Source organism: Pelophylax lessonae, assembly GCF_965119305.1.
Source record: "Pelophylax lessonae genome assembly, chromosome: 8".
Classification (NCBI taxonomy): domain Eukaryota; kingdom Metazoa; phylum Chordata; class Amphibia; order Anura; family Ranidae; genus Pelophylax; species Pelophylax lessonae.
The window spans coordinates 145,251,039-145,263,984 of record NC_138775.1 but is presented as its reverse complement, the minus strand read 5'-3'; the positions used below and the strand labels follow the sequence as shown (position 1 = coordinate 145,263,984).

Genomic DNA, 12,946 nt, shown 5'->3' with positions numbered 1-12,946 from the left:
AGAGGGACGTCATTCAAGTGTGATGGTGTTCTGGTGGATATTTACAGTAGATACTTATTTTTAAGAGGCACTCTGGGCATCATGCCATATACGTTGGCGAATGTATACGCCCCCAACCAGAACCAAGTTGGTTTTTTGTCTGACACTTCAACAAAAATTAAGGATTTTGTGAAGGGTTGCATTATCTTAGCAGGAGATCTCAATACCCCCCTGGAACCTAAACTTGACACCTCATTAGGTAAATCGTCCATTTCCCATAAACGCCTTACTGTTTTACATAAACGTCTCCATGACTCGCAGCTCATGGATACCTGGTGTATTCTGCATCCCTCAGACAGAGATTTCTCCTTCTATTCACAATGACACCATACCTATTCTAGAATTGATTTTTTTCTTCATTGACCACCACCACCTAGATCTTTTATCCCATGCCAAAATAGAATCTTTTTCTATCTCAGACCATGCTCCGATATGTTTGGTGCTGAAAACACCTGACAGCAGACCCTTCTAAATTATTCCACACTAACTACATTACCCTTTTAAACTCTATTTAATCTAGAATGACCCCTGGGAAGTATTGTTTCATTGTTCAGGGAGACCAACACACCCATATCGACGATCTATCACCCCACATCTAAATGCTGCTAAATCCCTTATCACTCAATATTCGAAACAGCCTATAGTGCCCACAGTTCAACAATGGGTACAGGTGGTAGATCGCATCAGCCATATGGAAGATATGACTCTTGAATATAGAGATTTGTCTTTTAGATCGCATAAGACATGGGCCTGTTGGTTATCCATTACCCACTCATCCACCTATGCTGAAGTGATGTCCCAAATCTGATAATGCTTATTCCTAAGTAAATCCTACATAACGTATTGTTTCAGGAGCTGGTACCCCTCTTTCTCTCTCTAACCCATCTTCCTCTTTTTCCCCTCTTTTCTTTTTCTCTTTTCTTTGTCTGTCATTACCTATCAAACTCATATACACAACCCGATACTATGCATTATTTATACTAACAGATGTATATCTACTCAAACATTTAGATTTGTTATTTACACGTGAATTACCTTCTTCTTATAATCCATATACACTCTGCAAATATTTTGTGTTTCACTGCTGTTCGACCATTGTGAATTTCTTTTAAATTCTTTCAATAAAAATGTATTGACCAAAAAAACATTTTTACTTTTTTATTGAGGTATGTTTCTTTTTACTTACAAGTTAACAACCACAAATGCTCTAAAAGTAAGTGAGTGAGTAAAACCTTTTTTTTTTTTTTTAACTTGTCCTTTTTGGTGAGGTTTATTGTTATGTGAAGTATTTTACACTTTAGGAAAAACTGAGAAAAAATTGCAACCTATTCCCTATGGGGAATGCTTGTGTTGAGTTTGGAGGCCTTAAATAACATAATACACCATAACATGCAAATAGGTACATCAGAGCAGGTCAAGTTAGGACAATAGTAATTCTCAAATGTACTCACCTAGTAGCTATATATTGTGCATTTATTATCTATCCTTTTGCATCTCTAATGCTCTAATCAAATTTCACTAGTGAGAGTATGTATTCATCATTATCTCTAAAACACAGTTAATATAACAGTTATTTTACCTACTTTAACTAACTACTAGTACTACCTATAGCTGCTTGGTATAGACTTCCAGCAGAGGTAGTGAGAAAGTCAACAGTAATTGGATTCAAACATGCTTGAGACAAACATAGACCTATACTAAGACAAAACAATTAGCAAAAAAACAAAAACATGTAAAAAATTAAAAAACAAAGTAAAAAAACGGGGCAGACTCAATTGGCCACTTGGTCTTTTTTCTGCATCATTCTATGTTTCTATGTTTTAATAAAAGATCCTCACCATGCTGACACAGATCTCCATAAAATCCTGCATGACAAGCGCAGGTGAAGTTGTTGATTATCTCAATGCATTCGCCATGGCCACTGCATGTTGTACTATTGCATGATGCTGGCAAGAAAAAAAACATAATGATTTAGTCTCAGACCTGCATGTTTTATTAAGACCAATAACACTATATACCTAGCCTCTTGCTCATGATGCTGCTAGGACCTACTTTATTAACTTGACTTCTGGGGATCTTGAGAAGCACAGCACTTTCAGAATGGAGATAGAGTGTTCCTAAGCTAGTGCACATACCAAATTAGCAGGGTTTCAGCAATGCAAGTATAAGAGGAAGAAACCATGTAGATTTTATTGTGAAATAAAAAAGTGAGTTTATCTTTTCAGAAAAAATAACCAGAAATATTGTACAGTTTCGATGAACACTATGTAAACATCTTTATTAGGCCACGGAGTACATGACTGGGCAGGTTTTAATTTAAAAAAAATGTAGATTAATACTTCAGAAACAATAGCCAGTAATGTTGTACTGACTCCTTGCACTGTATTTAAGCAGCTATAGTAGACCACAGCTTAAGAGGGATTTACCATGCAGGTTTTAATCAAGAAATCAAAGTTAGAGCATATTTTTTACATAAAAAAGATAAAATTATTGTGCAGACTCAATGCACGGTACATAAACAGCTTTAGTAGACTGCAATTTCAGAGGTAGACACTAGTCAGGTTTTAATAAAGAATCTAAAATTAGAGTGTATTTTTTGACAGCAAAAAAAGTCACAAAAATTGTACAGACTTGATGCATGCTATGTAAGCAGCTTTAGTAGGCCACAGTTTTACATGGAGACAGCAGGTAGATTTAATCAAGAAATCAACATTAGAATTTTATATTGCACTCAAAAGTCAAAATTATTGTACAGAATTAATGCACACTATGTAAGCAGCTTTATTGGGCCACAATTTCTAAGGTAGACATCGGGCAGTTTTTAAACAAGAAATTAAAATGAGACGATTTTATTTTAAAGGAAAAAGCAAAAATGTAATAGTCAGTGCAAGCTATGCATGCAGCTTTAGTTGGCCCCTGTTTTAGAGGAAGACAGGAGACAAGTTTTAATCAAGGAATCAACATGACAGTAAATTATTTCATAGAAAAACACTGGATGCACACTATGTAATTGGCTTTAGTTGGGGTAGAAACCAGGCAAGTTTTATTTAGGAAATGAAAATGAGAGAGTTTTTTCTCAGAAAAATGTCTAAAAAAATGTGCAGACTCAGTGCACTTTACAGAGAACCTTTAGAAAGTCACAGCTTCAGAGAGAGAAACTAGGCATGTTTTAATCACAGGCAAAAACCACAAAAATTGTATATGAAGCAAACCATGTAAGTAGCTTACTAGGCGACAGTTTCAGAGGGACACATAAAGCAGATTTCAATCCAGAAATCCACATTAGTGTGTATTATTTCACTGGAAAAAGCTACAAAACAATCAGCAGGTTTAAACACTTGCTGACTGTGCTATACCTGAAACACGGTACAGCACAGTCATCTAGTTTTGGGAGGGCATCTATTGACGTCCTCCCAGAACCCTGGGGCACGCATTAGGTGCACTCTGTGATCGCTTTGCTCACAGCTGATCACAGATTGAGGTAAAGGGCCAATCACAGCAGCCCTTTACCATGTGATCAGCTGTGTCCAATCACAGCTGATCCCATATGAACAAATGCTGTTTATCAGTATTTACTTTCCTCAGGGCTGTCACTGTGTGAGGAAAGGAAAGCCAATAACTGGCAATCCTGTGGCAGCACATATTTACACTGATAATTAGGGCACTGATAATCAGTGTGATAATCAGTGCCCTGATTATCAGTGCAGCCCCATCATATGAAAGCATTGCGTTTTTTTGTGCCTGGAGCACTCTTACTTAGAAAGTGCTAGGAGCCCCCATGACTGTGACCTCCTTGTCACCTAACACAATAACCTAACACAGCAGGAGGGGTTATAATCACATAATCACTGTGAAAACCAACCACAGGCCAGCCAAATTTTCTAACGGGAAGGGGATAAAAAGATTCTGCTAGTTTAAAAAAATATTTAATAGGTTTAATAGATGTTTTTGTTTTGGTAAGAGTGGATCTTTAGTGCCGTGTTTTATCCCAATGGGGAGATGTATTTGTGACACCAAGTAGAGTAATTTGGGAAAGAAGTTTCTCCAGAAGACACAGGAAGCAATAGAAAAATCTCATTCTACTACAAAAAATATTATTATTACTGTCTTTAAATCCATTGGAGACATTCTCCATCACTTCTCATCCCTGTGATACTGTGTCCTTGGCACGGGAAGTAAAGATATACAAATTCAGCAACGGCACGGACAGCAATAAAGATCTCACAAGGCTTTTGCTTTGCAAAAAAAAAAAAAGCTTGGGCTTCAGCCTTAGTAGTGTAGAAATGTTAACCTGAACTGCTCATCGGGGAGAGCAGCAATAATGGTGTGAAATAACTCAAAAACATTTTTGCTGCTCCAGCTGCTCTTCCCCGATCTAGGGGCTACAGCGGGAGGGGCTGAAGGGACAGCACAGCAGTCACATGACCTCCAGAGGGTCAGAGGGTGGTCTCAGCCCCTCCCATTTGGCCCTTAGTTAAGGAGGGGGCGAGGTCACGTGACCAACCAGAACAGATCTGAAAGAAGGTATTTAGAGGTATAATTTTATACAAACATGTACACAGTGTAGTATAGCTTAGCAGAACAGAGGGGTCTGCAGTAATCTTTCTTTGACTTTACAACCACTTTAACTTGATTCACAGTATATTTTGTAAAAATTTACAATATTTCTTACCTGTATAGCACAATGCGCGTTTCTTCTTTTTGCAGGAATCATCATTCCACTTCCCTGAATCATTTTTTCTCCCAATATATATCTCAATACAATCTTCATTGTTCTTTTTATTATTTGGTTCATTCTCACCCCAGTTTTCGGCCTCTTTTGTAAGTGTCTTATTGGTTCCCACCCAAGTCCATACACCATTGATCTTCCTTATTCCTATCCAATAATAATATTTATGTTTGGGAATATTTTCTTCGAGGTATTCAATCTCTTTTTTATTCTGTATAGCCACAAGATCAGTATATTTATTCTGACAATATTTCTGAGCTTCGTCATAGATCATGTCTTTTTCGGAGTAATGGTAAGTCCAACAGTGGGTCACAGAAACTATAAATGAAACTGAAGGAAAAAAAAAGAAAAATTGTCACATTGACAAGGACACAACAACAATATTTTTTTATAATGTGTATAACACTTTCATATCTTTTTATTGATGTCTAAGAAGATAGAAATAAAAGGTCACTAAGCTCAAAGCCTTTACTACCGTCACCAGTTGATGCCCTTGGCCACCTATCAGGGATCCAACAGAAAAAAAACTCTGATGGATTTTCATGTTCTGCCCCTCTCTTTGTAGTCCTAGTTCACCTACTGAAGCAGGATAACATTCTACACAACCTAAAACATTATTTTTTTTTTAAATTACAATAGGGACAAAAAGACCTACTAGATAGATGGACTTCAGATTTCAGATGCAGAGATAATGCCTGAAACAAGGTGACCATAGCCATTTACTCAAAACTAAAATAGAATATTGAAAATGAGATCCGGGCAAGGAGATGATCCCCTACTGGAACCATCTAAAGACATGTTATTGGCACATCACAAGACCACTATAAATAAAAGTGCAAAAGTGCTCTAACACCACTGTTTAGCAATCAAAGGTCTCATGAAATAGACCATAAAAAGTGAAATTGTCCTTGAGTATGACTCTCAATGTAAATGACCATTCACTGTGCAAAGAAATAAAGGGCTGGTGTTCCTCTATCCTTATGCACTCACCAGAAATAAGTTATATATCATTCATGGTACGGAGCCCCAAGAGATAGCATTTGTTTATAAATAGGGTGGATCCCCTGAAGACGTGCATGTTCACGAAACACGTTCCGTGGAGCCTTCTTCGCTAACGCCATTCCTGTTTGCTGTGGAGGCAGCCATCTTAGTAAGTTTGACTGCAAATGTATGTTACTTTTCTCCATGTGGATTTTATTGTTTATTTATTTTATGTAAAGCCTTTTACCCCCCCCCCCCACCAAAAAAAAAAAAAAAAAGATGGTTGCTGTAACTGCTGCAAAAGTATTAGCTGGAGTTTGGGTTTAACCACTTAAAGACCAAACCTATTTCTGACACTTGTTGTTTACAAGTTCAAATCAGTATTTTTTTTAGAAAAATACTTAGAATCCCCAAACATTATATATACATATATTTTTTTTTAGCAGAGATCCTAGAGAATAAAATGGAGATCGTTGCAATACTTTATGTCACATCGTATTTGCCCAGTGGTCTTACAAACGCAATACAGTTTTTTTGAATAAAAAATAAGAAAACAGTAAAGTTAGACCAATTTTTTTCTATAATGTGAAAGATAATGTTACACCAAGTATATTGATACCTAACATGTCATGCTTTAAAATTGTGAACGCTCGTGGAATGGCAACAAAGTTTGGTACTTAAAAATCTCCATGGGTGATGCTTTAAAAATTTCTACAGGTTACCAGTTTAGAGTTACAGAGAAGATCTAGTGCTAGAACTATTGCTCTCACTCTAACGATCACGGCGATATGTCACATGTGTGGTTTAAACACCCTCTTCACATGTGGGCATGACTTGTATGTGCGTTCGCTTCTGCGAAGGGGAGACAGGGCACTTAAAATTTTTTGGTTTTTTTATTTATTTTACTTTTTTTTACACTTTCCCTTTAAAAAAACATTTATTTGATCACTTTTTTCCTATTACAAGGAATGTAAACATCCCTTGTATTAGATGTAAGCAGGACAGGGCCTCTTTAATGTGAGATCTGGGGTCAAACAGACCTCAGATCTAACATTTACTCTTAAAAGCAAAAAAAAAAAAAAAAAAAGTAATTTTGCCTTTAAGAGATGAAAAAAAATCATCCCCTTAAGGCAGGAAGGTGGAAGTGATGTTTGACATTGCTCCAGTCCTACAAGGGCATAGAGCCGAGTGGGGGCTATCTTTTCTTTCTTTTTTTTTCCATGAAACAAAATGGGCCCTTTACAGCCAAAGTCAGAAGTGTAGTTTGACTTCAAGGGCATAGAGTCAAGTGGAGGCCATCTTGCCCTCAATCAACTTCCTGCCCATCTGTACACGGGATCGGATCATTCCCGCCGCTGCCGATCTCTCCAGTAAGCGGTGGAAAAGACTGGGAAGTGGGGGGCACCTCTCCCACCACCCATATCAAGTGATCCCATGGCCAATCCACCCCTGGGACCACTTTTATGGTAAAGCAGACCACCCGCTGTTTAAAAATATACCGGGGTCACTGCTACGTTTCACGCTCAGAAACCACACAGTTTTTTCACATTGGCTGAGATATTAGGCAATTTATATTCACCACCACTTCACATTTATTATTATTCTCATACTCTTGGAGACATGCGCTGTTGGCAATATTTCTATTACATTTATCTTAATGAATAGAAAATGCCTATATCACCTGCATTGCAATTTATTGTTAATGGCACCGCAATGTGGCAAAAAAGACGCATGTTTGTCGTGCAAAAAAATCAAAGCTCAAGACTAAAAAAGGTGCTTGAGCTAATTTGTAGCATTTTTTGCACTTAGGGGAGCCCATTGAAATCAATAGGCTTACCTTATGGATGTGGAGCAAAAACATACACAAACATGCAAAAACGCAGCCTGATTTTGCGCTTGTTCACAGAAATGCAGCTTCACCTTCTGTAAAGAGAAGAATCTTCTATAAGGCCTGCCAGCCTTATAATGTAAACAAACAGCAGGGGTTCGAAAACCACTTCTGGACCACCCAGAGTTAATATACATCATTAATTTGATGTTAAATACCTGGGGTTATGGCAGCAGCTAGCTGTCATAACCCTGGTATCAGGGGCGTACCAAGGGGTTGGCCAGAAAGGCGCCCGCCAGGGGCGCAAGCCGAGGGGGGGGGGAATTGTCAGTGTTAGCGGTGATTGTTGCCAACTGCTCAGCCTACGCCCCTGGCACCCCCAGGCAGCGTGTGGCTCCAATCCCGGAGCTCTGTGTCCACTCCAGGCGGCATATGCTTCTTGAAATGGGCGTGGTGTGGTGGTGGGAAGGGGAGGAGTTGAACTTGCTCTGCGGGTCGCCATAAAGATGGTAGGGGGCGGGGAGCTGGGACTGACCGATCTGCCGTCTGACCCTCTGCTGCTGATCCTGTCCTACATGGACTTCTGGGAGTACAGAGAGCCGCGGTGTGTCCCCCGGGGAGCTGTGCTCAAAATGTGTCCTCCCTGGATATACTCCCCACCACCACCCTCTGTAGTGTGCAGCCTGTATGCCCCCCTCCCATGACAGGTTATAATGTGCGGGGTCATCTGTGTCTGCATTGTACCTCTCTCTCCCTGTCACTCCCCCTCTCTCCCTGTCACCCCTCCCTCTCCCTGTCAACCCCCCTCTCCCTGTCAACCCCCCTCATCTCTCCCTGTCACCCCCCTCTCCCTTTCACCCCCCTCTCTCCCTGTCACCCCCCTCTCTCCCTGTCACCGCCCCTCTCCCTTTCACCCCCTCTCTCCCTGTCATCCCCTCTCTCTCCCTGTCACCTCCCTCTCTATCTCCCTGTCACCACCCTCATCTCTCCCTGTCACCCCCCCCATCCCTCCCTGTCACCCCCCCATCCCTCCCTGTCAGCCCCCTCATCTCTCCCTGTCACCCCCCCATCCCTCCCTGTCAGCCCCCTCATCTCTCCCTGTCACCCTTTCTCTCTCACTCCCTGTCACCCCCTCTCTCTCTGTCACCCCCTCTCTCCCTGTCACCCCCTCTCTCTCCCTGTCACCCCCCTCTCTCCCTGTCACCCCCCTCTCTCTAACCCTGTCACCCCCCCTCTCTCTCCCTGTCACCCCCCTCTCTCTCTCTATGTCACCCCCTCTCCCTGTCACCCCCTACTCTCTCCCTGTCACCCCCCTCTCCATGTCACTTCCCTCTCTCTCTCCATGTCACCCCCTCTCTCTCCCTGTCACTCTCTTCTCTCTCTCCCTGTCACTCCCCTCTCTCTCTCTCCCTGTCACCCCCTCTCTCTCTCTCTCCCTGTCACCCCTCTCTCTCTCTCCCTGTCACTTCTCTCTCTCTCTCCCTGTTACCCCCTTTCTCTCTGTGCCACCCCCTGTGCCACCCCATTCTCTCTCTGTGTCACCCCCTCTCTCTCTGGGTCACCCCCTTCTCCCTCTCCCCCCTCTCTCTCTATGTCACCCCTTCTCTCTCTCTCTGTCACCCCCTTTCTCTCTCTCTCTCTCTCGCTCTCTCTTTCCCTTCTCTCTCTCTCTCTGTCCCTGACACCCCCTCTATCTCCCTGTCACCCCCTCTCTCTCCCTGTCACCTCCTCTCTCTCTATCCCTGTCATCCCCCTCTCTCCCTGTCACCCCCTCTCTTTTTGTGCCACCCCTCTCTCTCTCTCTCTGTCACCTCCTCTCTCTGTGTGTCACCCCCCTCTTTCTATCTGTCACCCCCTTCTCTCTCCCCCCTCTCTCTCTGTGTCACCCCTTCTCTCTCTCTGTGTCACCACTTCTCTCTCTGTGTCACTACTTCTCTTTCTCTGTGTCACCCCTTCTCTCTCTCTCTCTGTCACCCCTTCTCTCTCTCTCTCTCCCTCTGTCATCACCTCTCTCTCTCTGTCACCCCCTCTCTCTCTGTCACCCCCTCTCTCCCTGTCACCCCCTCTCTTTTTGTGCCACCCCTCTCTCTCTGTCACCTCCTCTCTCTGTGTGTCACCCCCCTCTTTCTATCTGTCACCCCCTCTCTTTTTGTGCCACCCCTCTCTCTCTCTCTCTGTGTCACCCCTTCTCTCTCTCTGTGTCACCACTTCTCTCTCTGTGTCACTACTTCTCTTTCTCTGTGTCACCCCTTCTCTCTCTCTCTCTGTCACCCCTTCTCTGTCTCTCTCTCCCTCTGTCATCACCTCTCTCTCTCTGTCACCCCCTCTCTCTCTGTCACCCCCTCTCTCTCTCTGTCACCCCCTCTCTTTCCCTGCCACCCCCTTTTCTCTGTCACCCCCTCCTCTCTCTCTCTCTGTCACCCCCTCCTTTTTCTCTCTGTCACCCCCTCCTCTCTCTGTCACCCCCTCTCTCTGTCAAACCCTCCCCCTCTGTCTCCCTCTGTCAAACGCTCTCTCTCTCTTTCTGGGGGGGGGGGGCACCAATACAGCTCCTCGCCATGGGCACTAAAGACCCTAGGTACGCCTCTGCCTGGTATCATTTTAAACTGTGGCCAATTCAGCATCTAATAAAAGTGGTCCTGGCGCCGCTTCCTGGTCATCTCTGGGCTTACCAGACCCCTCGGTTAGCCGGAGCCGATTCGATCCTTTCAGTGGTTGGGCAGGAAACTGAGAGCAAGATAACCCCCACTCGGCTCTATGCCCTTGGACGATCGGCACGACGTCTAACGTCACTTCGACCTTCCTGCCTTTTTTTTTTAATCTCTTAAAGGCAAAATGGTCCTTTTGACCCCAGATCTTGCAAAAAAGAGGCCCTGTCATGCTTATTTATATTACAAGTGATGTTTGAATTACCTTGTAATAGTAACAAAAGTGATTAAAAAAATAAATAAATAATTTTAAGGGACAGTGTAAAAATAAAAAGTAAAATAAATAAGAAAAAAAAATGTTAAGCGCCCTGTTCAAACTACACGTGAGGTATCGCCGCGATTGTTAGAGCAAGAGCAATAATTCTATCATTAGACCTCCTCTGTAGCTCTAAACAGGTAACCTGTAAAAAAATGTAAAGCGTCACCTATGGAGATTTTTAAGTACCATACTCTGTCGGCATTCCACGAGCGTTTGCCATTTTGAAGCATGACATGTTAGGTATCTATTTACTCGGCATAACACCATCTTTCACACTATACAAAAAAATTGGGCTAACCTTACTGTTTTGTTTTTTTTTTTATTTCAAAGAAGTGTATTATTTCCAAAAAAATTGCGTTTGTAAGATCGCTGCCCAAATACAGTGTGACATAAAAGATCGCAATGATTGCATTTTTTTTCTAAGTTCTCTGTTAAAAAATAAAAAAAAAATACATGAAATACAGATATTTACTTGTAAACAGCAAATGTCAGAAAAAGGCTTGGCCTTTAAATGGTTAAGATGTTAGACACAAACTTAACAGTCTGTGTCTAACATCTTAACCATCTTTGATTTTGGTTAACAGTCTTTGATTTTGAATTACTTCACAGTGCATGCAGCTAGAGATTTCAATAATGGCTTGTTTGAAGCTCTTTTATTGCTCCTTAAGAATGTGTAAATACTTTAATATCCATAACCTGGGCACAGATGTACTTTAAAGACTGTATTCAATAGTAAAGTTTCATTGCTTAAAAGATAAGTACACACTCAAACAAAATGAACCTATTCTCTTTGTGCCCTTTTGCTAAGAATATCTAGGCATCACTCCCCAATAGGGTTACTAACACCCCACCTCTGATTTTCATGCATCAGGAGACGCCGGGAGGAAAACTCCATTAACACCTGATGCATAGCTCCCAACTGTCCCTAATTTGGAACAAGGTCTCTCTTTCATCCTTATTTGTCCCTCATTTTGGCGTGATCTATATAGTCATATATAAAATGCACTTTTTATCTTTAAAAAAGTGTTTCACAGTGCTAAATCTTTCATCCAATTTTGCTGCATTTGTAAATTCCAAAAAACAGTATAAAGGAATAGTAGTGGTAAAAAAAAGTACTTGTGGGTTTAACTAATAAAAATTTTGTATAATTCTCTTTTAAGGGGGCGTGACCGGGGGTGTGCCCTATGCCTACATACTTTTGCTAATAGGTGTCCCTCGTTACCATCTCAAAAAGTTGGAAGATATGTCTGATGTGAAGCAATTGTGTAGGTATGGCTGGTGAGCTGAAGATCTAGGGCAGGACATAAACCACTCTGGAAGCCACAGGCACAGTTGTAAAGTAAGTAGGCACTTGGGGTGGGGGAGGGGAGTAAAATAACATTGCAGAGAGGGTTCAAAAACAAAGTACCTTTATTTTTAAATATCTGTTTTTTCTCCAGTTAAAAGCCAAGCTGCAGAGAGCACTCATAGAGAAGAGGTTCTACAGCACATCTAGTTGATAACCACTGACACCATTGGAGGGAAATGTTTTCTTCCAGTGACCATGAACACAAGGTCATTTTCTCCCACAAATTACTCCGCTGTAGCATTTGTTTTTTCAACTGACAAGCAATCTAGGAGACAGTACACAATACACTTTGACCAATGCACTCTGTAAGCTACGCTGTAGGTTGTATACACCTAACTCCTGCATTACATTTCTTATGTTTTAAGTTACATACCCCTGACCACTAAACTTCATAATCTGTACTGTCTGCTGCATACACCTAACCCCTTCATTATGTAAGCTATGTTGTATATTACAAAATTCTGACCCCTACACTGCGTAAGCTATACTGTATGTGCCATACACCTTGGAGAACTGGGCCTCAGTAGCAAACTCAGGTGAACTCAGGATGCTGGACCTCTATAACAGAAGATAACCTGATTGCCAGCAGATCTTGTACCAGAATTACTGATTGGTTAAGGAAGTAGTCTTTCTTTTGCACAGATGTTCCAGAATTACTTCTCCATAAAGTTTTCTTTTCCAATTTTTTGTTTTAGTAGAGAAAAGAGAGTTAGAATTATTTATTTAGGGCAGAGGATTGGATAAGGCACAGTAGATAGCTAAATAGATGCTAGCATGCATAGAGCACCACACAATATCATGGAATAGATAAAAAATAGGACTCAGTCCAGGCGTTATCCAAATTCAGAGTGGGATAATCCACTAATGATTAACTGTAATGTAGCCTGTTGCTGGCTAACTTGCCTGTGTCATCATGGGACATTCTGTAACAACAACTGCAGTGAGCTTGTTCCCTCTAGTGTTCAGCCTGGATATCGTGTCATTATTTCCTGAATGCAGAGGAAGAGACACCTACTGAAAGCATTGGATTGAGGGATATGAGGTCCAGAGAGCC

At 41.6% G+C, this 12,946-nt stretch overlaps 1 protein-coding gene across 1 annotated transcript in view; it reads right to left on the bottom strand.

Moving 5' to 3' along the window:
• SELL (selectin L) overlaps nt 1-12,946 on the bottom strand; it is a gene marked incomplete at both ends in the record, with an annotated part of 319,522 nt that overhangs the window by 179,864 nt on the left and 126,712 nt on the right. The window contains 2 exons of the mRNA XM_082266317.1: nt 1,878-1,985; nt 4,712-5,098. Of these exons, the coding sequence (XP_082122443.1) occupies nt 1,878-1,985; nt 4,712-5,098 (495 nt within the window). The remainder of the gene's footprint in view (nt 1-1,877; nt 1,986-4,711; nt 5,099-12,946) is intronic.